The 27036-nt window shown below is 43.2% G+C and overlaps 1 protein-coding gene across 4 annotated transcripts in view; it reads left to right on the plus strand.

The window, feature by feature from the left end:
• The window catches only part of SESTD1 (SEC14 and spectrin domain containing 1), an 88391-nt gene that overhangs the window by 8410 nt on the left and 52945 nt on the right, over positions 1–27036 (plus strand). For 3 of the 4 annotated variants that reach the window (XM_077319568.1, XM_077319567.1, XM_077319570.1), the window contains exons 2-4: positions 3560–3636; positions 5041–5145; positions 17711–17791. In XM_077319568.1, the coding sequence (XP_077175683.1) occupies positions 17737–17791 (55 nt within the window). In that variant the 5' untranslated portion in view covers positions 3560–3636; positions 5041–5145; positions 17711–17736. Of the gene's footprint in view, positions 1–3559; positions 3637–5040; positions 5146–11236; positions 11433–17710; positions 17792–27036 lie in introns of all 4 variants that reach the window. The other variant, XM_077319569.1, reaches the window with a different exon arrangement.

A 27036-nucleotide genomic window follows, 5' to 3' on the forward strand; every position in this document is an offset into this window, starting at 1 on the left:
TTGTGAGGGAAATTTCCGTTCTAACGATCTGTTATTTCATAAAATGAGTAACATAATTGGATGCTATTGCCAATCTGATATTAGGGAATCCTGGCAGCTTCAAAGTTGTAATTCATATTTTTCACATCATCTTTTCTAAGAGTTATTGATTCGTAAACAGTGGGAGGATAAAACTGCGAATGTATTGAATTCAAATGTTAAAAGTCAGGTTGTGAATTCATCTGATTGGCTGGGCAGGTGAAAACCAGAGGGTAGAATTCTTATTGATTTTTCTTATTTCACGTGAAGAAGAGCAGATCAGATCTCGATACTCCACTTTTTTCTACCTTAAAGAGTTTCAGAGTGACTTATAATACTCTTTCCCTTCCTCTCCCCACAACAGACACCTGGTGAGGTAGGTGAGGCTGAGGGAGTTCTGAGAGAACCCAGCTGGCTCCATATGGTGGGGTGTGGAATTAAACCCGGCTCTCCAGATGGAAGTCCACCACTCTTAATCACTGTACCACACTGGCTCTCATGGCAGAAGGAATACTGTAAACACCAATCAGACATAGAATTAGCAAGTACTGCAAGAAGAAGAGTTTGTTCTTATATACCGCTTTTTTCTACCCAAAGGAGTCTCAAAGCGGCTTACAGTCCCCTTCCCTTTCCTCTACCCACAACAGACACCCTGTGGGGTAGATGAGGCTGAGAAAGCCCTGATATTACTGCTCAGTCAGAATAGCTTTATCAGGGTTATGGCAAGCCCAAGGCCACCCAGCTGGTTGCATGTGGGGGAGGAGTGGGAAATCAAACCCGGCCCACCAGATTAGAAGTCCACGTCCTAACCATTACACCAAGCTGATGCCACAGAGTGTGAGTGAGTTGTCTCATTGACTTCTGTGGGGGAATTTTAAATTCTGCTCAAATAGGTGGGTGAACAATCACATCCCTGATACTTCCTATATACATTGTTAGGGGGCACTAACATTATTATGTCAACAGTTTTCAATGTCTTGGGGGGGGGTTGCTCCTTAAAGATAAACAATGCAAGGGAAGTACATCCTGTTTTGCCTTTAATTTTTTTTAAAGTATTATTCAAATAAGATAATATTTGAATAAGTGAAGTTGGGGGTACTTTTGTTTGCTAAGGAAAAGCCAAGATAACCCCCCCCCCCAAAAAAAAACCCAACATTAACTGGGACTGCAAAGAACTTTGTGTTTTCCTTTGCGGTTATTCTTAATATCTCCCTGATGAATAGAGCCTTGGAAAACTGATACTTTCCATTAAAGAAATATGATCCCCTTTATGGAGATCTTTTTGTTACTCTAACCCAGTGGTTCTCAACATTCCTAATGCCACAGCCCTTTAATACAGTTCCTCATGCAGTGGTGACCCCCAGCCATAAAACTATGCAAGTGTTCTTTCATAGAAATTAAACCAACACTGACCAATGGCATGAAGATCCATTGTTCGTGATCGTATATAAATTGTTTTTTTCCCGGGGTTCCTCAGTTCAGTTCTGCCGTGCCGTCTCGCTCTTTTCCGCTGATCCAGACAGACGAACGCTCTATCTCGATCTACCCCGCAAGGCTGTTGTATGGATGTTGCCAACCCCCCCCCCCCGGCCAAGCTGCTTGCCCTGCCGCGACCCCTGTGAAAGCGTCGTTCAACCTCCAAAGGGATCCCAACCCACAGGTTGAGAACCACTGATCTTGGTGTAGCAAGAAGGAATTATTTATTATATATATTTTGGCAATGTCCCATTTGCATGCCTGGATTAACCAACATACTGTGTTTTCATAGATCAGGAGGTACTTTTTAAAGGATCTGCAGTGTATGCATTTTATGGTAATGTGACTTTGAGAGACTATGTATTCTGACTAGCTATTTAGGAGATCTGAATACTGTGATAGAAGAAAGGTTTGGGAAGATCTGTGTAAAGATTCCTTTCACCTTTACTCCCTCACTGACAAAGCTGTTCCCCTTTTAATTTTTCTCCCTTCGATATCTAGAATTTTCAGTTGACAATATAAGCTTCAGGAGTGCTGACTCTTATTGGTTTGCCATCCATTGTTTTTCCATCTTCACTTGAGTATTTTTATTTATTTATTTATATATTTACAACGGCACTTTATTTATTTATTTTTTAATTTTTATACCGCTGCTCTTCCATTGGTCTCGCGGTGGTTTACACAAGATAAAAACAGTAAAAATACAATAAAACACCCCTTACAGCATGATAGCGAATAGTAAAATAGATGGTGACCTGTCACTCAACTTGTCTAATATCCATCCCCTTCCCCATTCAGCTGGAGGGCCCAGCCGTCTTCCGCTGGGAGCGAGGAGTCAGATCTGATAGACATCAAGGGCATCAAGGGGGAGGGTCCTCCAATGAAAACACCGGAACTCCACCCCGGCCTCAACCATATGCCTGGCGGAAGAGCTCCGTCTTGCAGGCCCTGCGGAATTTGATATTCTGCAAGTGGATTAGAGCAGGGGTAGTCAACCTGTGGTCCTCCAGATGTTCATGGACTACAATTCACATGAGCCCCTGCCAGTGTTTGCTGGAGGACCATGGGGCTCATGGGAATTGTAGTTCATGAACATCTGGAGGACCACAGGTTGACTACCCCGGGATTAGAGCATGTGAAAGAAATTTTTACTGCTTTCCTTTTTCATTAGGCCAACCTCCTGTGCCTTATGAAAATGCTCCTCAGGGACAAAGGACTGTCCCCAAAGGCTGTTGGGGGGGGTTCCTGTTAGGGTGGGTTCCGAGGGGGGAATTGGTAGCAATCACCCTTCTGCTTTTGGTGAGTCTCTGCTTTGTACATGCAAAAATGAACAGTGTGAAATTTCTGTCAGTTCCCATTTCATCCTACACCACTCACAACCTCAGCAGTATGGGGTGTGGGGAGCACCAGAAAGAAGCAGCAAACACCCATTCTGTGTTCTCTCCTTGTGACAGATTGCACCCATCCCTGCGTCTTGTAAAACAGAGGGGAGGGTGGAAATAAATAAGTTCTTCTTATTACAAGATGGGTAGCTGTGTTAGTCTTTCTATAGCAGTAGAAAAGAGCAAGAGTCCAGTAACACCCTAAATAACAAAATTTGTGGCAGGATATGGGCTTTTTTAGTTGGTCTTTAAGGTGCTGCTAGACTCAACTCAAGCTGTCTAAGCTCATTTGTATGATTTCAGTGCTTTTTGTTCCTGATGTACACTTTTTTACAGTTCTATAAGAACAAGCTTGGTGTAGTGGTTAGGTTGGTGGATTCTAATGTGGCAAACCAGGTTTGATTCCCACTCCCCCACATGCAACCAGCTGGGTGACTTTGGGCTCGCCATAGCAGTGATAAAGCTGTTCTGACCAAGCAGTAATGTGAGGGCTCTCTCAGCCTCACCTCCCTCACAGGGTGTCTGTTGTGGGTAGAGGAAAGGGAAGGCGCTTTGAGACTCCTTTGAGTAGATAAAAGTAGCATATAAGAACCAACTCTTCTATATTAAGCTGCTAGGAACAACCATTAAAAAACCCAAATAACAATATTAAAAATATGTAACGTTCTAATTTAAATTCACAGGCTTTGACTCATTGAGTCAGATCTGAAACGTGTATTGGCAAGGATTCCCAATGTTTCTGGAAACTGCAGAACACACAGTAAGTAAGACTATTTACGTTTGGAGGCTTTTTTCCATTGTACGGAATTAAAATGAGCCACCTAGAAAAGAGAGTTTGTATTTAACTCAATTATATGCCAGAACAAGAGATGTATTAATGGTTTGTGGTGTGCTATTTGCTTTCAAGATGATGTTGCAGGAGGTATTTTGGTTATGCCAAGCAGTGACGCTTTAATAGGTACCTGTGTGGTTTCATATGTAGACCAATTCTTTAGCTTGGATCTAATTGTAGTTTTGACTATGTACATTAATGATTTCTCACTCAGTGGAAAATACAGAGGTTTTATTACAGGGATACACAGTGTGTAAGGCCCATTGGTCCAGTTGTATTGGTCCATACAATTCTTAGTGTTGATTGCAGATGAATTGTTTGAGAAAAACCCATAGCAGATGGGTTCTATTCTATGACCTTCATGGACCCATTATGCATGGCACCAGCCACACTGGACTGCTATTGGGTCCTTATGCTGGGGTGGAAGCAGGGGACATGGGGCCCCTATTAAATTATAGCAGGGAATGGCATATAGCTTTCCCACCAAGGTGGGGGCGGGGGAACGCCCCAGCAAGCTCCGCAGCTCCACAGAGTTGACAGAGGTGTATGGTGTCCCTGCAGGGATGATTTTCTGATTATGCACAGTACTGGCCCTACCTAGCCCCCAATGGTGGCTGCGGCATCTCAGGGAATGCAGAACACTCTGCGTTCCCTTGCCGCGGGCCATCCAAGGACCTGAGTCGGGCCAGGGCTGGGTGGTGCCCGGGATGGTGGCGACATCAGGCATAATCGGGAATAAGCCCCGCAGCCCTGCCGCCGCCAGCCCGGGCATTCCGCCCCGTGCGTAATCGGCCATGCTGCATATACTTTTGTATAAACATTTAAGCAGGTGGCTTTAGACAGTTTATCCACCACTGTGCAATGGTGGCCTGGGCAATGTACAGTGGCTGGGGATTGTGTTTTAGTAGGTTGTGGCCTTTGAGGCCTAACAGTCGTATCCAGTGCACTGGTTGAACTGAGACCACAGCAGAAAACCTGCCTCAGACTCCACTGCAATGTGGCTGACTTTCTGGAGTCCCCAACAAACAGTTTCCTTACAGGAGAATATTTTAGGAGTTTTGGAAATTAGTCTGGGTGGGCTTGGAAAAAACATGGACTGATGTACCCCTGGCTATAGAAGATCCAGATTGACTTTGTGTTGCTAATGATCTAGTCCGAAAACTTCAGAATCCTAGGAAAGAATGCTACCAACTTGTTCTGTCACGTTATTAAATTTGTGCTAATGAAGCAGCTTCATAGAAGCCAGTAAATAGGAAGTCGTTGGGTTATTTTTGGACTCTAAAGATGTCATTTGGAAAGAGATTAATACGGAATGTTGTCTTTCGTCTTTAGGTGAGAAGATGAGCAGCTGCAATTCAGAAAAGTTGAAGTTTGGAATATTTGCACATAAAGCCACAAAGAGAGAAATTACAGTAATTAAAATAAAAAGAGATGAAGGTATGATAAAGTGAAGCGGTGGAACTGTTACTGAAATAAGCAATTGTGTACGTACACATACTGTATATTACCTGAACTTATGGACGATAGATAGGGTGATATATGATCTATTGAAGTGTGCTTATACTGAATTGGACTATTAGTCTGGCTAACTGAGTAGTTTTTGTTCTCTGACCAACAGGGCTACAAGATCTAGGGCAGGGGTAGTCAAACTGCGGCCCTCCAGATGTCCATGGACTACAATTCCCAGGAGCCCCCTGCCAGCGAATGCTGGCAGGGGGCTCCTGGGAATTGTAGTCCATGGACATCTGGAGGGCCGCAGTTTGACTACCCCTGATCTAGGGCAAAGCCCTTTTCCCTCCCAGCCACCTTTCCAAGTGGAGATGACAGAGTTGACCTTGGTTCATGAGCTATGGAGTCATGCTGGCTTAGAATTTAATTTACCATATATACTCGCATATAAGCCAAGGCGCTTAATATTACCACCAAATCTGGGCAAACTTATTGACTCGCATATAAACCGAGGGTGGGAAATGCAGCAGGCTACTGGTAAATTTACAGGGTGGCCTAAGTGCTTAATCCATGCTCAATCATCACAGGCTTTCCCATCCAGCCTCCCTCCCAATAAATACAGAAAAGTCAAGAGGATGAATAGCTGCTGTTTTTGTACCCTGCTTTTCACTAGCCAAAGAAGTCTCAAAGCGGCTTACGATTGCCTTCCCTTCCTCTCTTGATGCCAGACACCCTGAGAGAGCACTGACAGAACTGCTCTGTGAGAACAGCTCTGGCAGGAGAACCAAACAGTGCCCCCCAGGCCAGCAAACCAGAGCAGAACAATAGTACCCAAAGTTGGCAACCTACTACAACAAATACAACTGGGGGCTACAGTGCCCCCCAGAACAAAACACTGAAAGAAAGAACTGTAAAAATCAACTTGTAGAAGAAACACAACCCCAAGAAGAAAAGGCAAACAATGCTGCCCCTCAGATAAAATAAGAAACAATGAAAAAACAGTAAATCCCAAAGCACCCCCAAATAGATATTCTATCTATATCTTCTATATCTATATATCTCAAAGAGCTGACCTTTTTTTAGGGAATAGTGAATTTGCTAGCATTATTTCAAGTGTGGTACAGGCAATGTTACTTTGTAGAAGTCTCAAGCATTTCCTCAGTAATGGGCCAGAAATGCATAAGGCATTACATTTTGATTATGAGAGACCAGTGTAAACAATGGCATGTTACACTTTGGAGTAATTTGCTGTTCTTTGGGGCTGAAATATCATGACTGGTTTGCACATGCAGGTATGTGAGCTTACTTCCTATCTTTTGATCATGTAAGTGTGATGTGGGTTCCCTCAGAAGCCCCCTACCCCTCACTCGTATACCCTCTGTCAGTGACTGACTTCTTTTTTGCAGCAGAGAGAAACTGATTGGGAGGATGATTCATCAACTAGAAAAATTTACACATACACAAGTCATAATTTGATGCTATAGCCAACAAGTAATCACTAGTCAATCGACCCTTTGATATAAGGACCACTGCACAGTGCACATTCCTGATTCAGCTTTGTCTTGTATGTCCAATGTGGAAGTGTTGTCTTCTCCTTTTCTTGAGTGTCTGGAAAATATAAAGAAGAAAAGGGTCTGTTTTGGCTGTTTCTCTTACTGTCTGTGTCTGGATCAGGGTTTCATGAAACCCTGGAGTTTTTTGATGGCCCCGAAAAGGTTTCCTGAATGGCTGGGAATTAATTCTTAATATATTTTTAATTTGTTAAATATCGGATGATATGACCATGTATGATCATGTTGACCCTCACATACCATTCTCAAAATGGCCAAGGATGGGCCTGGAGAGGATGGAAAGAGGAGGGGCCCCGGTTGGGTGTGTCCACAGCTCTGCTTCCCAACCATATTCTGCACGATTGTTCTACTTCTGGGGTTTCTCAAAGCCTGAAGAATGTTTCAGGGGTTTCTCAACAGTAAAAAAGGCTGGAGGTATGGGAAGGATTTGGGAAGTAGGTTAAAATATTTGTGTCAGAAACGATACCTGGAATGCAGTTTACAACATTGGCTATAGTAGCTGAGACTTTTCTTCCTAAAGAAAAGAAGTCCAAAGTTTAGATTAATATCCCAGAAATAACTAAATCAGAGGTATATGTAATCAGGAAGTAGTTTGAAACGAATAAGGAGTTAGTGCAAAATAAATATTTTAGGATGTCAGTTCATCTGTTGAATATATTAAAGTGGACGAACTTCCACATTCATCTAGGTTGATCTATGCATTTATAATTAATGACATTTTATTCTCCTCCTGTTTACAGAGGACTTATATGCATAGCATTCGTCTTGTGAGGGGAAAGTAAGCTACCCTTAAGAAAGAAAACTTTAAAAGTACAGAAGGTCCTTCAGGGTAGTAGTAGATTTTCTCTTGAATTATGCATTTGAATAAATGTGGTAATAAGTGTCAAAATTCAGTTGTCTGGACTTGTACGTAGTCCTTTGGACTGGAGAGGCCTCATCTTTCTTTCACCATCCAGTATTTCTGAGGAGTGGATTCTTTTGTCATGGTTATATATTTACTTCATATGTACGATGCTTTTGTCCCCAGTGGAGACCCAAAACAGCTTAATTTTTTTTCCTCTGCCCTATTTTATCCTCACTCTGTGACATAGGCTTAGACTGAGACTGTGTGACTGACTCAAAAGTCACCCAGCAAACTTCCATGGCAGGAGTGGGGATTTGAACCTGGGTCTCAAATCCATTTATTTATTTACTAGAAATAGAGCCCATTGCACGGAATAATGCAATGGGCGCTAGGATGGGGGTCAAAGGGGTGGGGGCGCGGGCACCCACGACCCCCAGCGAGGGCCGCGGTTTTGCGCAGTCTGCGGAGGCGAGCTGCTGGTGGAGGGGAGAGCAAAAGACATGGGGAAGTCCTTTGAGCCGGGCACGTCTCTCCCGGCGACCAGTGCTCCGGCCAGCAATCCGTCCCGCAGCAGGTGGGTCAGAGGGAAAGGCACCATCGGGGCAATCCCCGGGCGAGTGGTGGGGTCAGGGTAGGATGGGGCTTGAAGGGGGCGGAGCACGCGCATCTCCCACCGGGCCTCCGACAAGGACCGCTTGTTGGCGCACTCAGCAGAGGCAGGGCACGGTTGGCGAGGAGAGGTATGGCATTGGGGAGGGCTGGGAGCCAGGCGCGGCTCCGCTGCCTACCTGGGCAGTCCTGGGGCTGGCAATCTGGACCGCAGCAGGCCGAGGCAGATGCGGGCCAAGGCAGCGGCACTGCAACGGGAGGCTCCCTTTGTCCCAGCAAGGGAGTGGAACCCCCCCCCCCACCGGTGGTGACAGGGCTTCACAACTCACAGGGAGGCTGCAAACTCCCCTCCCCAGCTCCCTTGCAGCAGGAGCGTACCTGCGGGCTGCAAAGGCCTGTTGCTGCCTCTCTCCTCGTGGGCAACAATGGAGGCCAGAGCCGCATGGCTTCTTGCAGGCAAGGAGGGAGGGTGGGAGCTGGAGGGGGAGGGCCAGTCAGGGTGGACCAGGATGGACAGGGCCCTGGACAGTCTCCTCCCAGGAGGCTGTTTCCCAAATATATAAGGGAGCGAAATAGTGTTAAGGATGTAACAATGCAGTCAACTAGCACGATAACTGTTGTTATCTAATCAACAGTGCAATAGGACTGGGATTACAAGAACTGGAAACAGTACAATCAAATGTTAGATGTGATATATTTTAAAGGAATGTAATTACAGAATTAGAACACAATGCAGTAAGAGCAACGTGGTACACACCATACATTGGCATAGACCGCTGCATGCACTTCATATATCTCTGTTATCCATAGATGGAAAAAGGATGATGAACTCAAAGGAACCTCCTGATTCATCCGGACAGTTCTTGGTATGATTGTAATCATTGCCTACAAAATCCAGCGTCCCTTGTAAGTGTAGAATTTCTAAAGCTGTGGGTGGTGAGATAGGAGCCTGACTGATTTCTTTGCAGAAATCTAGTCTGTATGTGCAGAAGCATGTGTATGCGGTTTGGATTGTGAATCAAATTGCTGGGTCGGGGCAAACTCAAATTCTATGTCTAGTTTGACTGGACAATTACAATATTTTAAAAGTATGCCAGCATGCCATTTTCATCTGTAACACACTACTGACGTCTTTAGATTTTTTCCCGTAACTAACATATCTGCTTGTAACATGATTCTTACCATTGACAATAGAATGTTACTTTTGTGTTGTTCTAGCAGTTATTTCTGTATTTTAGAAAACTAACTCTTGCATTCCCTCTATTTTATCCTGATGTCTCCACTCTACTTCCAGATCTGCTTTAGTCGTAGGGGAAAGAACAAGATGATTAAGGATGTGCATGATCTGCTTATTAGTTGTGGCCATAATCCTTATTTTTGGATCACAGATAATAGCGGTGTTGCAAAGTTAGTGAGTCACGGATATCTTTCAGTTTAGCAAAAGGCAGGGCTTTTTTTTTTTTTTTGCGATCTAGAAATTATCACATATGAACTCTGTGACTTCCAAGAACTCTAATTCTGTTTTCTGATTCTGGCTTGTTGACAGTGGGACAAGGATGTTGATTCATATGAGTGTAACTCATGTTTCTTTAGACCAGTGATTCAGGCACTCTAAAATATCTTTGGCAAGGAGATGGGTAAAGAAGAATTGTCGAGTTGTTTGGGGAAAATACCTACTAGCAAAAAATCCCATTGTACTTTAAAACCATAGGTTGGGTAGGCCTTTTCAGGATGGGGTGAATTGCTGATAGGGACCCTTTTTCTCCCCATGCAGACCCGCTGCAGACCCCATGCAGACCCGCTGGAAAGGCCATGGCGGGCCTGCCCGGAGTGTGTGTAGGGGGGTGCTGGCAGGGACTGCGTTCCCCCTGACCCCAGGTGGTCCTGCTTAGGCCTTACAAGGCTGTGGCAAGGGCTGTTCAGGGTGGCGGGAGCACTGGTGGGGACTGGTTCACTCCCTCCCCCCTGCCAGCCCTGGTGAGGACGCTGCTGGGGCTGCTGAGGTTGGGGATGAGGGCTGGCAAAGGGCTTCCTGCCTCCTTCTCCCCCCATGGGCCTGCAGTCCCAGGCCCTCTGCCCTCTCTCCCAGCTCCTGCTGGCTGCCTAGCTTACTGCAGGCTGGCACTTTTTCCAGATGGAAGAAGTTGGAGGGGGACAGGACAGCCTACCTGATTGGCAGTTAGGCGATGAATCCCAAGTCCTCCCACCACTCCCTTCCCGTTATATTTATATGTTCAGAAGATCAGATCTCTCTCCATATCTCCACACCTAATAAAGGGGGAAGTTAATATAAGGTAACTCATCAGAAAGCCAGCGTGGCGTAGTTGTTAGGAGCAGCGGTTTCTAATCTGGCGAGCTGGGTTTGGTTCCCCACTCCTCCACATGCAGCCAGCTGGATTACTTTGGGCTCATCACAGCCCTGATTTTGCTGTCCTGTCAGAGCTCTCTCAGCCCCACCTCCCTCTCAGGGTGTCTGTTGTGGGTAGAGGAAGGGAAGGTGATTGTAAACCGCTTTGAGACTCCTTTGGGCAGTGAAAAGTGAGGTATATAAACCAACATCATCTTCTTCATCAAAGGTTTTGCTTATTAAACAAAATATTTAAAGAGAAAGCATATTGTACCATCATCTAGAGCTAATCATTCAGCTTAAGTGATATGCTGATGACTTGATGCTGGTAAACGGCAGATTTATTTGGCTGTACTCTGCTTGCCAGCAAACATCCACTCTTTACTATATGGTGTATCTGGTATATATTTGTGCTTGTTTCTAGTTTGTAGAGACCTTTGTTCGCTAACTATGTTGTGTAAGGGGCGGGGGTTTCCTCTTGACTGCTGATACAGTTGCGTAAGCCTTGTTTAATGCACAGTTGTGCTGTGGATCATTCTTTCATGTTGGTGGTACAACTCATTGACTCTTTAAGGGTTGTTGCTCCAGTTCAGCAGATTAATGGGCCGAAGAAGAAGAAGAAGAGTTGATTCTTATATGCCGCTTTTCTCTACCCGAAGGAATCTCAAAGCGGTTTACAATCACCTTCCCTTCCTCTCTCCCCAACAGACACCCTGTGAGGTGGGTGAGGCTGAGAGAGCCCTGATATTACTGCTCAATCAGAACAGCTTGATCAGTGCTGTGGCGAGCCCAAGGTCACCCAGCTGGTTGCATGTGGGGGAAGCAGGAATCAAACCCGGTTCGTCAGTTTAGAAGTCGGCGCTCCTAACCACTACACCACTACACCAAGCTGGCACTACACCAGGTTGGTAACCCTGTAAAACAAAATGTGCAAACTGATCATTTGGACCTCTGTTGTCCCTTAATTTTCACATCGGCTATAAATCTTCCTGGGAGATTGTCACATCCATGAGTAGAAGCAAGTTAAGACTTTTATCAGATACAATATATTTGGTCATTGTCCAAGTTCCTAGCAGACATCCTTTCATCATCTGGTTGTGAATGCTGAGCATGGATAATCTTGAGTGACCAAGACCTTTGTAAGTTGTTAGTGTGTTACAAATGATTAATATGTTTAAATCGGCTAAGGGGAAGTTTTTTGTGGAGTTATTTTCGACATGGTGCTTTCTATCATTGAACGTTGCGCATTGTCTCAAAACTTAAGCATGTGGAACTGTTAAGCTTGTCTTAATTCTTGGAGGATCAGCACTCTTTGCTGAGTGAAATAAGTACATCTTCTTAAGTACCACATCTACCTTATTTTACCCAATGCTCTCTTGAGGAAAAATTATGTAAAACTGTAGATGGAGATGGAGCAAAGCAATCCAGATAAGATAAAGCCACAGTTAAAGCTTCTTTTGGAATTGTCAGATTTAAAGTTTTTCATTTAGGCTTACAGTCCACTGTGAGTGACTATTCAAAATGTGAGATTTTTAAAAGGATTGCCATTAAAATAATTTCTTTGTGACTGAGGTTTATTCTAAGCTAATTGGAGGAAGAAGAAAAGTTGGTTTTCATACTCCAGTTCTCTCTACTTTAAGGAGTCTCAAAAGTGGCTTGCAATGACCTTGCCTTCCTCTCCTCCCAATAGACACGGAAGGAGGTTGGGGGGGCTGAGAGGTTTCTGAGAGAACTGTGACTGGCCCAAAGGCACCCAGCAGGCTTCATGTGGAGGAGTGAGGAATCAAACCTGGTTCTCCAGGTTAGGGTCTGCTGCTCTTAACCACAACATTCTTGCAGGCCGGGATGTCAAAGGTAGTAGCAGAAAACTTTGAGGAAGAGTGTCCCATGTTGGAACCATTGGCAAGAATACATATTTGCGTAAGGTGACCAGATTTTAACATTGGTAAAGCAGGACATCATTGATCGGGGGGAGGGGGTCTTGATTAAATTTTGGTCTATATGGAGCAACAAAAATTTTCATAGAACACAAAAATAGTACTGTAATATATATATATATATTTAAATTTCAACATAAGTACAATTTGCCAGAAAAGTGGGGCAATTTGTCCCAAAAGTGGGACAATCTGGTCACCTTATATTTGTGGTCCCTTGCAGGATACTTGTAAATGTGACGAAAGCCTTTATAAATCCAGGTCATCTGTTACCAGCACTATCTCCTTTCTCTCTTGCATGTTCATTCCTTCAGACTGTGAATACCTATCTGTTACCTTTACATCTGTTTGGGAGGGATTTCCCCTGCTCTCCCTCCCTCATTTGCTGTGTAAAGTGCAACAGCACTTTGTATTTTTCCCATTGCTTTTTAAAGTTTCTTTTCCCCATTGACCATTTAATTTTACCATCCGAACTAGGGGAGAGTGCTTGGTGCGGTTCGGCTGCCTTGATGGTGCAGAGAGGAGGGGCGGGCGTCTGGGTGCCAGCTGGTGGCAGCATGCAGGCATGTCGCCACCGCCCCTCCTCTCCACGGTGTTGGCTGCCTTGAGCTTCGGTGATCCGTGCCGAAGCGCTCACCCCTAATCCAAACTAAATTTTTAATCCATTGCTTTGTGAAAGAGAACATCGTTCTGATGAATTGAAAATTCAGCTTCTTTTAACAACACAGAATCCTTGTATTAATTTAATCAGTTGCAAAGTTTTTACAACCTGCAATGAGGTGTCGTGAACATACTCTAAAGTGCTTTTGTCTACTTTGTTAGTATTGCAATGAGACCTTCTGTATATTGCTCCCTTATATTGTTCATTTATATTATATATATATATAACAACATATATGTGTTTCGATGTTAAGAAAGGCTTTTTTGTTGTTCTTTTTGGTCTATCCCCCCCAAAATGATTTTACTTTGCATTTGTGTTGATTGGTGTACGAACAGCTTTCGGGATAAGGAATTATTTGTCTTTTTCTATTTTTCCTCCAGAGAAAGGCATATGCCTCAGGGAGACATATATCCCCTCAACAACTTGTTGTAGTATGTTATGTTGAGGGAGTTTGTGGCCCTAAGTAACCTCATGTGTTTACTGGCTGAATTTGGGTCTTTGTCCTGCTCTGACATTCTTCCCACTAAACCATGCTGGCCCACAGCATAAGAGAACGTGATTATAGTATGTGGCTGGAATCTGGAGAATTGTATAACTGGTTTCATATGCCCAAGGGGACTCCCCTGCTGTTTGAAATGTGGCAAGCCACATTTGAAATGGAACAGGGAGGAGGAGAAAAAGTACACCGGGTATGCCTAAAATAGCTCCTGGGACTAAGCAAATATTTGTATATATTCTACCTTGATTCTCATATAATTGCTGTACGTTTTTCTACATCAAACATTCAAGTAGCTTCATATCCTGCCTCCTTCTGAAACTTTCCCTGAAATAGTTATATTGCAATCACATTTACATGGTTTTTCTTCCATCAGATCTGCTGGTGATCTATCGGGATAGATGTGTTCACTGCATGTAACTTACCTGTTGTTGTTGTTTTGCTTTCTCCTGTAAATCTCAAGCTGTTTGAGACACAGGGGGCTCAGCGGTCAAGGGGGGGTGGATATGGGTTTTAACAGTTTGAGTATTGTATTTTATTATAGTTTTGTGTGAACTGCCCCAAGCTCATTTGGGGAGGGTTGCTACAAGTGATATAATTATAATCATGCTTGAGGAACATAATCCACTCTGAAGGCCATCTCCACAATGAACAAAATTGTGTACAAGTTGAAAGAGGGTGGGTGTGTGACCCAAGTTTATGACCCAAGTTTATATACGAAGCATTATTCTAAAACTAGGGGCCAAGCCTATTGCATTCAGGAATACAAGGGGCGTTAGATTGGGTGTGTGTGTGGAAGAACTCTGCAGATGGCCTCTTCCTCCCCCCAGGACCTGGAAAGGCTGCAGACCCCCAGGAAGGGAACTCACCAGCAGGGGCAGCTCTCACACAGCAGGGATCTGCAGCCTTAGTGGAAGGAGGAAGGGGTGGTCAGGGGTGGGGGACGGAAGGAGATTGGCTAGCCATTGGACAGACAGGCAAGCCGGTTGGAGGAGGAGGCACTCAGGGGTGGGACAGCTGCCCTAAGTGGGTGTTAAGCTCTGAGTGGCACTTAAGCCATGACACATGTTCCTCCTCCAAGTCCTTACCAGAAATATTAAGTAGAACAGATGTTTTATAATTAATTCCTTGCTTTCACCAATGTTCCTCAAAGTAGTATTTTATGTTGCATGATGAGGATTCTATATTTGAATTTCATTTTTTCCCCCTTCAACACATCAAATAGTGCTCATTTTTCATTTTTTTTTTAAACTAGCTAAAAGCTCTTCTTTCTCTCATGCATTTCCCCAGGTCTTTTTCTTTCTCTTATTCTTTAGAAATAAAGTTCTTACCAAGTCTGTGAATAAAATACTTGATATCCTGGGATAATGTTTTGCACCCCAGTTTCTGTCTGGATTTTTTTTTTTAAATACAGAATCACTTTGAAATTATTTATCTTTAGTGTTTAGTGCTTCATGAACTAAATGAATGCTCTAGCTTTAAAATTTTATTCCTAATTTTCCCACTCAGCTACTGTAAAGGGAGATATGACAGCATCAGTAGAAATGATGAATATGAGAAACAATTGTCATCAAGGAGTATGAAATGCTGAAAAAGGGAACAAGTGATACTTTTAAATTACTTTTTGGAGTTCAGCTTTAATGAGGTACTTATTTAGCAGGCTAAAAGCTTTCCTTTTCTCCCTTTTTGCTTCCAGCAAAATATTTTATGTAGAGCTGCAGCTGTTCTATATGTGGAAAATCTTCGGATGTCCTTTTTTTGTTGAAAATTGTGAATTTAAGTCATTCATGCAAGTCGGTCAACTTTAGAATGTAGTATGACTGGTTAATATTAAATGCACATGTTTAGTTGTTAATGCTGTACTTCGTTGCTGTACTTCGTTGCTGTACTGTAATGCTGTACTTCGTTGGTATTTCCTTTGTCCTAATGTGAGTAATATTTTAATATTATGTCTGCTCTGTTTTTATGTTTTGTGAGCTGGCTGTTGCGTTCTAAATAATTCTGATGAACGTACTCCCAGTCTTTCTAGTTCCTGGTGAATAGGAGCATTCTAGTGAATGGGACTTGTTTCCTAATTGTAGCTCTATATAAAGGCCTTATTTTAGTTAAAAGAAGCACCTTGATGTCTCCCAGCATTTCACTGTGCAGTGAAAGCATATATATGGCACATACCTTAAGTCCACATTCCAATATAAGGTAGAAAAGAGAACTCTGAAGGTAACCTTTTCAAGGACACGACTAACTTCCTATGGGGATCACTCCCGCCCTCCATTTTTCATTATGTGTATTACACTAGATTTAAACGTCATGCACAGTGTGTGTTTAAATAGCTTACCTGAACATGAAATTATCTTTTTGGTGAGATTATAGTATTGTATGGATTTGTGGTTTACCCTGATTTGAGCCTCTACTTGGAATAAATGAAAACTGTTAGTAGTATCAGTGGTTTGGACCCAATACTGGGCCAGGAAGAAAGCAATCTGTTTGAGAAAAATGCTGGAGCATTTGGTATTTTCACAGTAGTCCAGAGCAGAGAGACCTTTCTGAGCCCATGGACTTGGAAAGATATAATAACTCTGTAAATAATTTCAAATGCACCCAAGTTTTCAGAATCTCAGCTTGACCAAGAGGAAAAATAAAGACAACTTGGTTTCTAAATGTCTTCTGTTGTTGAATAGGTGATACTTTTGGTGATGCATTAATACATTTTCTTTGCTCTGTAGAAGATTAAGGAAATGTTTTTGTTATGGGCTGAAAAGGTGATAATGCTCAGAAGTCTTCAGCAGTCTCAAGTACGGTACAGCAATAGGGGTCTTTAATTTGATCTTAAAACCTGCTATTTTATGGAAGCCGCTCACCAATTTTATGAAAGGATCTCTGTGGTTGCAAAAATACATTAAAAACCAATTAGTGCTGTGGCTTTGAAGCTTTGGTGAACAAAAAGAATTTTTCAACATTTTCTGCAGTATTACACCTGTATATGTGCTTCTGCCACTCTTCAGTCCCTCCTATACTGAGAGAATGATTTGGGATTGGGTCTTTACCATGTACTAGGACACCCTTGCTCAACTTTTTTACCACTGAGAAACCCCTGAAATATTCTTCAGGCTTTGAGAAACCCGAAAAGTGGCACAATCATGCAGAATGTGGTTGGGAAGCATAGTCGTGTACATGTCCACCCAGGATCCCTCCCCTTCCTACCCTCTCCAGGCCCATCGGCCATTTTGGGAGACTAGTTCAGACCATTGAAGGGATGTCTAAGGGGGACCTGTAGATGTTAGTGGGTTTGGTCATTTTCAGACAAATATTTTGGTGGAGGATCCTTTCATGACCTTGGCCCTCTTATTTGCGGGACTGCCTCTCTCCCTACGTACTACCATGATAACTGCTCAAGTTAGCAGGGGCTTCTACGGGTGGCAGGCTGCAAATGCACAAAATCAGCAATGGTCCTTACATGTGCCTTCTCCATTGTGGCTATTGTCGTGAGGAGTGGTTTACCCAAGAAGGTCAGGAAAGCTCCCACTGTCCTGGCTTTCTATGGACTATCAATCAGGATTTGAAATCTGCTTCAGACCCTAGTTTAAGTATAAAAATGCTTTTTGGCACTCTGAATACACATAGGAAGAGAGAGCCCAGGGCTATTCCCTGGCTCAGCACCTAACTGGATTATTGTTCTTTGGAGTGGAAAAAAAAATTGAGAACTACTCATTTGAAGTGGGTGTATTTAATACTGGATAAAATAGAACAAACTAGACTCCAGGGAGGCCGGAAAAGACAGAGAATATTAAAATACGCAGCTGAGTTGAATTATTCAGTAATTAAATCGGGGCAGGCAGAACTGGACTTCCATAGTGAAAATACTCTGAAATGTTAGGTTGAAAGATTTGTTGAGTATTTTATTAGGCGTTATAAAAGTGTTAGCACAGGGTTAGCTAGGGTTTTGTTTTTTATTACGAAGCATTCTGTACCACTGTTCAGGAATCAAGAATAAATGCGTGTTGTTGTAAGCTGACTATTGAGCAGCTTTAGTGGAGCATAGTGATTGATATCTCTTGGCTGGCACCTTCTAACATTAATTTCTTGTGTTTCAGAACTCTGAAAGATAACTGAAAGTAGGATGGATGCTACAGTAATACTGCCTATTCTGAAGAAAAAGTTGGCCTTCCTTTCAGGTACAGCTTGTGTGTTGTGTTCTTGGTTTGTCCTTCTGAATAAGAAGAACTGGATGTGGTAATTCTTACCTGAATTTCTTGTATATGTGTTTGACAAGAATAAATTTGATTAATGGTATTTGAAAAGCCATTAATTCATTTTTGGCTATGACCCTTTCAGCAAATATTAGTGATAATATTACCCAAGTTCTTGGGTAAATCGATTTCTCTCCCTCCCCCATCTTGTTAAAATTTGGATTGGTTGTGTTTTACTTTATTTTTTATTATAAGACATCAGATTTACAACTTGTTCAAAAAGAACAAACAGAAATACAGTTTCAGAGTTCATTAACTTATGTTTTATTTTGTTCTAAAATTATAATTTCTTCGAAAACCAGTGGTCAGTTTGACGAGCATGTAAACAATTATAAAAATTGGGATTTCCCAGTCCTTCGATACCTTACCAAAATGAGATGTCTCTCACTACAAGTTGCTAAACTCTCTGGGTGTCTTGTTTCTGGGATGCTTTCATTCTTCTGAATTATGTATAGCAGAGGGAAATGAATGAGTAATTGGAGAAGATTTACAGGCTATACATTTCTAGTACGTCTGTTGCAGTGAGCTCCAACTGAGGAAAGTTTATGTGGGAATAAATTGAGTTAGACTTCAAGGTGCCAGTTGACGCACGCATTAATTTCCTTCTATGGACTAACACAGCTGCCCATCTAAAATTACCAAACGTTTGTTCGCTGTTTGGAATTTAGCACTTTATTATTCTTGTTAAAACTGATGTAGGTTCCCGGGATCCTCCACTGGCTGAATCACTCACTGGCTTGCATACGGAGAAGTTATGTCAAAATTACCCATATTTGCTGGAGTATAAGACGACTGGGCGTATAAGACGACCCCCCAACATTTCCACGCAAAATATAGAGCTTGTTACATTACATTACAGTACTATGGGCCGCTATGGGCAGCTATGTCTATCCCAACTGAAGTGCACCTGGTGTATAGGACGACCCCCCCACTTGGAGGCATGTTTTTCAGGGGGGGGGAAAGTAGTCTTATACGCCAGGAAATACTGTATTTAACCGTACATAAGAGGACTTGCTTTGAATTAAATATGCTTTAAACCTGGTATGTAATGTGATTCATATTAGACATTTTTTGTTGTAGTTAATGGAGGGGAAAGAGACTTTAAGGTTTGTATTCCCTACGAACTAATAATCCGTCATGGTCATAGGCTGGGTGCCCTTTGGGTGCCCATTCAAGTGCTAGTGCTAATGTTCCTAGCACTGGGTTATGGAGCATCGATGGCCACCTTCTAGCCCACACGATTAGATATTGGTAAGAGAGTCAGGTTAGGCTTCACCATTTGCAGTTTTTTGTTCATTGATGGATTTCCTATTTTTAATGGATTTATCTGGGTTTTATATTGTTATAACCTGCCACAAGCAGGCTTTGGGAGTGGCGGGGAATAAATCTAATAACAATACAAATACCGATAATGCCGATAACGATAATGATGATACTACTACTACTACTACTACTACTACTACTACTACTACTACTACTACTACTACTACTACTACTACTACTACTACTAGAAACTTGCCACTTTAGTGGGTGGAGGCAGCTTGGAGTGCAGCTACAGTGAGAGGGTATGTTCAGATAGAGTGTAGGCAGAGGGCTTGCACACTACCTTCTCCCATCCTTTGATACAGACTTTCTCTGCCCATCCCGTAGCTGAAGAGCAGGGAGGAATGATCCATGGGTCTATTACTAATTCCTCATCAGATTTATTTTTTAAATCTAATAAGCAGTTCCTAAAAACTAAAAACTTTAAAAACTCCTGAAAAAGTGGTACGGTGGAATGGGGCTAAATAGTACAAGAAAGGAAAGGCAAAAACACTTTGAGATTTACTAACTTCCCTGTTATTTTCTGTGTCTTGTTCTTTACTTTCTCTTAATTTATCCAAAGTAGGCCAGTTGTTATCTACTGGTAACCCAAATCACCATTTAAATGTAGCCTAATGAGTCTTACAATTAGTTGCAAACTCAAGAATTCCCATTCCGTTCTTCTAATTAAGATACGATTGTTTGCTTTCAAATCATGTGATTATAATCTCTAATTGCAAATTGGTTTGTCATTGTTACTTCTAAAGTTAGTATGGTGTAGGAAGTGGAAGAAATTTTAAATAGCACGGGGGAGAGGAAAGCTGGAAACTTTCATATGAGTTGTAAGATAAAGCCCAGGACTGTAATTCAGTTCCTTTTTAGTAAGAGTGGTGTGGAGTAAGTTGGGGAGAGCTACAAAAGTGGAGTGGAGTGGTAGGGAAGGAGAGCAAGCAAGGGTTGGATAGGCTGGTGGAGAAAAGGCTGATGGAGGGGCAAAAGATAAGGGGAATGGGAGAAAGGGGGGAAATTGGGGTATGCTATCAGAGAAGCAGGTGTAGATTGACAGAGAAATGGGCAAAAGAGATGGGGATAGGTTGACTGATAAGGGAAGGGTAGAAAAAGGGGGAAGATTGTTAGAGAAGGAGAAAGTGAAAAAGAAACAAAAGATGGGAAAGGGATACACATACTCTGCAAGTTTCTTGTGGATTCCCACCAGTTTTTAATAAAATGTACATTTTTAAAATTCCGGGTCACACCATCGTGTGATTACAAATAGCTTGTTATGTACTGTTGTTTGTTTAATTTGGTATTTCCTCCTTTCCTGCTGAATGGAGAGCACTTTGCCCCTTCCATTTAAATGGATTTTCTGCTCCCCACAGAAAGCTGCAGGGAGCTGAAAGTGTTTAAATGGTTCTGACCCATTGAAACTAAGCAACGGGGAGCTCGCAGCCCCTCAGCAGTCTAACCATCACATGATGTTTGCTCTCTTCTTCAAGAACCATCATGAGGCACCATGAGTTACACCGAATTCATGGTAGATTCATCTGGTTTGGCAGAGATTTATCAGATGGCTGTTTGGATGCTATGACACAGTTTACTAATGTAACAAGATTAACTTTTGTTTATATATTCCTCCTGTTATGATGGTCAGTTCTTAGTCTGACGAAGAGTGCTTGCACTCGAAAGCTCACGCCCTGAATAAATCTTTGTTGGTCTTAAAGGTGCTACTGGACTCTGGTTTTATTGTGCAAATTCATGGTAGTTTATTGTAGTTCTCTAATTCTTGTACTTCAGCTCATGAACCCCGAACAGACCAAAATTCATGACGAATTTTAGTTTGTCAGCCTATTCATGCTTATCCCTATTTATAACATTACTAGTAATCAAGCCCGCTGTATGAGTAATACAGCGGGCTCTAGGCACTTACCGGATCGTGGGAGGTCCGTCGGGTGGCGGGGCCTCCCCCGGGCGGTGGTCATTTGGCGGGCAGGGAGCTCCCGGCAGCCGCACTGTGCGCGACTGCAGGGGCCTCCCTCGAGCGGCGGCGAGAGGCGCTTTGCGCCTCTCGCTGCGTCAGGCCGCTGGGCAGGGAGCTCCCGGCAGCTGCGCTCTGCGCGGCTGCCGGGGGCTCCCTTGCGGCCGGCCTGACGCGTCGGAGGCGCTTCGCGCCTCCGATGTGTCAGGCCGGCGGCAAAGGGAGCAACTGTGAGCCGCGCTCTGCGCGGCTCACAGTTGCTGGGGCTGGGAATCGGAGGGACCAATCCCTCTGATTGTCTGTCCTGAGGAAGGGTCCAATCCGGACCCTTCCTCATCACGGACACATCCCGCCTTAGAACCCCTTAACCATTTATTTAGTCCGTGGCGCCCGCGGCACCAAGGGCGGTTTAAAGATTATATCCTCATAACAATCACTTTGTGAGGTAAACCAGGAAGAGAATAACTGGGCCAAGGTCACCCGTAAGACTCCATGATAGAATGAGGAATTGAAGCTGGATCTCCAAATTTTCAGTGCACTAACCATTACATAATGCTGGCTCTATTCTATTTTGATTCTTAGTCTTTATTATCTGAATTGCTCCCGTCAACATTGCTGATGTTGATCAAATTTCACATTAAACATTGGTACTGTGAGTCAATCCGGTTAAAATAATTGGGCATAGAATGGAGTACCTAACTTATCAAAGGATGGCACTGGAAACATCTGAACTAATTATTTCTTTAGGTCTTGTTCATGCATGTTCTCCATGAGATCATTTTTTCCTTCTGCTGACTTTCAACTGAAATGCATAGGGCTTTATTGTTGCCCATTAGAGAGGGATTTGATTGCTTACATAATGTGTGCATATAGTATTTTGTTATGTATAGTATCGTGTTTGTATATATGTTGCTAGGGGTCATTTCATGCATGAAGTACATGTTGTACATGCTAAGTATGTATGTATGTACCCACGCTTGTATCTATTTCAGAGCTTGAAACATAGTATCAAATACTGACTTACACATGAATTGTTGTATGCTTGAAGAAATATACACAAACCTTAGACTTTTTCTGCACAGGAGGGGTATATTGTTGCTCGCCTTGTGTAACAGAGGTGTAAATTTCATTTATAAAACCAACTATTTAAATTATGGAAAGTCGAATTGTTCAGACGTATAGTCTGCATACAGGTGTTCCCGTATTATCGGCTCGGCTAGTGATCTGTGTTGAGGGAAATTAACATGAGACTCTGTTTCGGTCTCACTTTTGTGCACAGATGTTTAAACAGTAAGGCCAGTCTTGAAATACACACTTTATGCCCACACTGACAATCCTAGAATGCATAGGTGACTCCCCCTGCCAACCTTGGGAAATACTTAACCCAGGGGTAGTCAAACTGCGGCCCTCCAGATGTCCATGGACTACAATTCCCAGGAGCCCCCTGCCAGCATTCGCTGGCAGAGGGCTCCTGGGAATTGTAGTCCATGGACATCTGGAGGGCCGCAGTTTGACTACCCCTGACTTAACCATTTACTGCAACACAAACACATTCTCAACATTTAACCATAAAAATAAAGAGCAGGGTTCAGAGCTTCTGTCCCTAGATGACATTATCCCTTTTACCATCATGACACGGTTCCAGGTTGCCATGGGTCTCTGCACATGCTTTATTGTTAGAGCAACTAATGAAAGGGAAAGGGTCTACCTTTGTGAGTCTTAGCTTCAGGAAATACAGCTTAACATGACAACCATGAGCCCCAGGAGGGATTGGGCAGCTGAACGGCCTCATCAATAAGATGCATAAACATTCATATATAGTTTCAGAGGGGAGCCATGTTGCTCTGATATCGAACCGCTAGATTCAAGTCCAGTAGTGCATTAAGGCCAGCAAAACATGTCAGGTAGGAGGTTTCACAAGCAAAAGTTCCCTTTGTCTAATAGGGAAAAAACTCTGATGAAGAAAGCTTTGGCTCAAGGAAGCTCATACTTATAAAATCTTGCTAGTCAGGGATTCTCAACTAGGGGTCCGTGGATCGCTGGGGGTCTGCAGGAACTCTGGAGGGGGGGGGGTCTGTGACCTTTCCTCTCCTGCTGTAATGGACTCAGCCACAAGCAAGGAAACTGGCCGCTTCCATTGAGTTCTGTTAAGGTTTCTGTGCCTGGAAGGGAGCAGAACCTGTACATCTAATCTTGCCTTAAACCCCCTCTTGTCTCTCCCTGCCTTGGTCCTCCTTGAGCCTGCTTGTTAATGAGGGCAGGGGCAGTTCTCACTTGGCAGGGATCTACAGCCTCAGAGGGAAGTGGAAGGAGGAGGGGTGGTTAGGGGTGGGGGACGGAAGGTGATTGGCTAGCCGCTTGACAGACAGGCAAGCCGGTTGGAGGAGGAGGCACTCAGGGGCAGGGACAGCCTCCCTGAGAGGGTGTTAAGCAATGAGTGGCACTTAAGCCATGAGACCAGCTCCTCCTCCAGAAATATTAAGTGGAACAGATTCTTGAGCCATCAGCAGTGGTGTCTCCGCGGTACTTGGCAGGGGTTGGGAGTGCTACCTGGGACAAGCAGTTTTGACTGCAATAATTTTACTTGAAGTGCACATATGCTGCTTGAATACATTATTTCACTTTACGTGTTTAAAAAGATTAAAATCACCTTTTTCTCCCTCCCAACTAGTGATCGCTTTTATTGTTAATTACTTTAAAACCAATAAGCAGCAAAAGGAGTTAGCCCTTCTCTATTTGAATAATAACTCGGCTTCAATAAACCTTTAAGGAAAATGGGGCACATAAATAGAGGCGCAGAGGAAAACAATTACCAGCAGGACGCGTCTTTTTCTTAGCATATAATTTTTATAGCACCTTTTCCTGGAAAACATTAAACATATGGGTGCTCGGTAGTCATTTTAGTTTCTAGCAGTAAACCATTTCACCTGTTGTAAGCGCTTAACTGGAAATAATGAATTTAATTGATGCTTTTAAAGCCTGTGGTTCTGACACTTTGTAAGGGTGCATATATTCTGGAAATCATGATGTTCCCAATCTAGAATTTGTGGTCTAAAACATCTTTGTTTCCCTTGTAAAAGTCATGTGTTTATCTTTTTAAATCTGTCTTATCCTCTTGCTTTTACTGTAAGCAGTCTTAAGATGTATGTCTTTTTTTCTTTGTAGGAATATTGTTCTTTCCAGCGTGGTGTAGTACTGGCAGCCTTTAATCTGGAGGACCGAGTTTGATTTCGCATTCCTCCACATAGAATCATAGAATAATAGAGTTGGAAGAGACCTCATGGGTCATCTAGTCCAACCTCCTGCACTATGCAGGACACTCACATCCCATTCGCTCATCTACTGTAACCTGCCACCCCCTTGAGCCTTCACAGAATCAACCTCTCCATCAAATGGCTATATAGCCTTTGTTTAAAAATTTCCAAAAATGGAGAATCCACCACCTCCCGAAGAAGCCTGTTCCACTGAGAAACCACTCTGTCAGGAACTTCTTCCTGATGTTTAGACAGAATTTCTTTTTAATTAATTTCATCCCATTGGTTCTACTCCGTCCCTCTGGGGAAAGAGAGAACAACTCTGCTCCATCCTCTGTATGGCACCCTTTTAAATACTTGAAGATGGTTATCAGATCCCCTCTCAGTCGTCTTCTCTCTAGGCTAAACAGACCAAGCTTCCCCAACCTTTCTTCATACGTCTTGGTCTCCAAACCCCTCACCATCTTTGTTGCCCTCCTCTGGACACGTCCCATTTCTCTACATCCCTCTTCAACTGTGGTGCCCAAAACTGAACACAGTACTCCAAATGAGGTCGAACCAGAGCAGAGTAAAGTGGTACCATCACCTCCCGTGATCTGGATAAGATATTCCATTTGATACAGCTCAAAATCCCATTTGCCTTCTTAGCTACCGAGTCACACTGCTGACTCATGCAGCCAGCTGGGTGATCTTGGGCTAGTCATTATTCTCTCAGAGCTCTTTCAACCCCGCGGGGTATCTTTTATGGGGAGAAGAAGGGTAGGCAATTTTAAGTCACTTCGAGACTTCTGAATGTAGTAAAAAGTGGGGTACAAAAACACAGCTCTTCTTCTTCCCAAAAACAAACAAAAGAAAACATGTGCGAGTCAGTGGGGGAATCTCTCACATGCCAAACAAATAACATTTTCCTTTCTTTTAAGTGTCATTTTGCAAATGGCACAAAAGGAAGGAAAGTGTGTCCTCTTTAAACCTGCTCAGTTTGCTTCAGATTAAAGGATGAATATGATCTTAGTTTTTCAGCTGTGCCGAGTTATTTCCTCTTCTTCCACCTGCTTCCTTTTTAATCAGTTTAGTATTGGCTGAAATCCTATTCCCTGGGAGAAAAGGAGGTAAAAGCAACTCTTTGCAGAATTGCAGAGGCCCCACAAGTTTGCTTAAGTTGCAGTGGCGTGGGGAAATTAATTATTCTTCTGATCATTTTTTGTTTATTGGAAAGTGGATTTATAGTGCGTGACTTCCATTTCATTCATCTGTCATTAGCTGCAGGAGAAGGTAAACAGAAGATGGGGCAAAAATGTTGGAAGAGGGGTCTTTTCCACAAATAGAACTGGGGAAATTATAAACTGATCAGGGCAGAGTCTGCACTTGCTTTGTTTATTCCATTGTCAATCCTGTTGAATTCAGATTGCTTTGAACTCGGGTCTTCCTCTCCCCCCCCCTCCCCATTGAAACAGGAAAGTCTTCTGCATGTGGTTAGGGAGGCTCAGAAGGTGGGGGGGGGGCTCTTTCTTTTCTTGAAGCCTCTTTCTTTCTTTTCTTGAAGGGGGGGGGGAGAAGCCAAGCAAGGAGCCTCTTTCTTTTCTTGGAGGGGGGGGAGAAGATCGAAAAAGGCAGAGGAGGGAGGAAAAATCCAGGACCGACAGAAGTTGAGAGAAGTTAGGGGCTTCTCCTTTAAGGAGTCACATGACCAGGTGTAGGCTATCAGAGGTTCTCTACCACGGAGCTTTCTTTATTCAGGATTAACAGCAGTCTCAGATATGGCACAATAAAGGTAGGGTCACTCCGGATCAATCCTTTTTGCTGCAGAAGGAAAATTAAAATTGCCCAAAATCCAAACTGAAATCGAATTATGTGTAGAGGGCAGGGACTGAATCGATCTGGGGTTGGAATAAAAGCTCCGTGCAGTTTACACCCAGGTTGAATAAACTCTACTTAAAATACATTTCAGTGAGGGACCGGTTCTTGTCATCCATGTTAGGGCCCCAAAAGCCCAGTGCAAATGAGCTGAAAGAAGAAAACATTTCTCTGCCCAAATCCATTCTCATCCAGCAAGACTTTTCTCCAGAGGTGATGGAAGGAGACAGAAAATCAGAAATTTGGTTCTTGAATACAGAAGTCATGTTCGTTGAGCTCACACCAAAGAAATCCAGAATCTTTCAAAGACAGGCTTGCCTCCATACATACCAATGCCAGCTTTAGATACAGCTAATAAAGTGTCAAAAGTGGAGAATCCCAACTGGTGATGGAGGAAATTCTGCCCCTTTGCCTGTTTTATACCCCACTCTGTCTCAGGCCCCATCTCGTTTATGCTCTCCTCCTTTCTAGGAATTGGCCAGGTCCTGGTGTGTGGTGCCACAGCTTTCTTGGGAGAATGCCCTGTTTGGGAACATCTAGGGAAAAGTTCACCTTTCACTCTTATTAGAAGGTTGTGGTGGGCCAATTCAGGGGACTCAATAGGACCTAATCCAGGGACATCTTCAGTATCTTGACCAGAGATTATCAGGAGAATGGCCCAGATACCGCTTTATAAGAGTTGAGGTGGGGGAGGAAGTCATGCACACAAAGTCACTTAGAATTCCCTGCGAATTGGGGAAAGTGTCTTCTGCGTTTGCAGCTTGTGTTCACTGCAAACAATGGAA

Source organism: Paroedura picta, chromosome 2 (genome assembly GCF_049243985.1).
Source record: "Paroedura picta isolate Pp20150507F chromosome 2, Ppicta_v3.0, whole genome shotgun sequence".
In the NCBI taxonomy this organism is placed as follows: Eukaryota; Metazoa; Chordata; class Lepidosauria; order Squamata; family Gekkonidae; genus Paroedura; species Paroedura picta.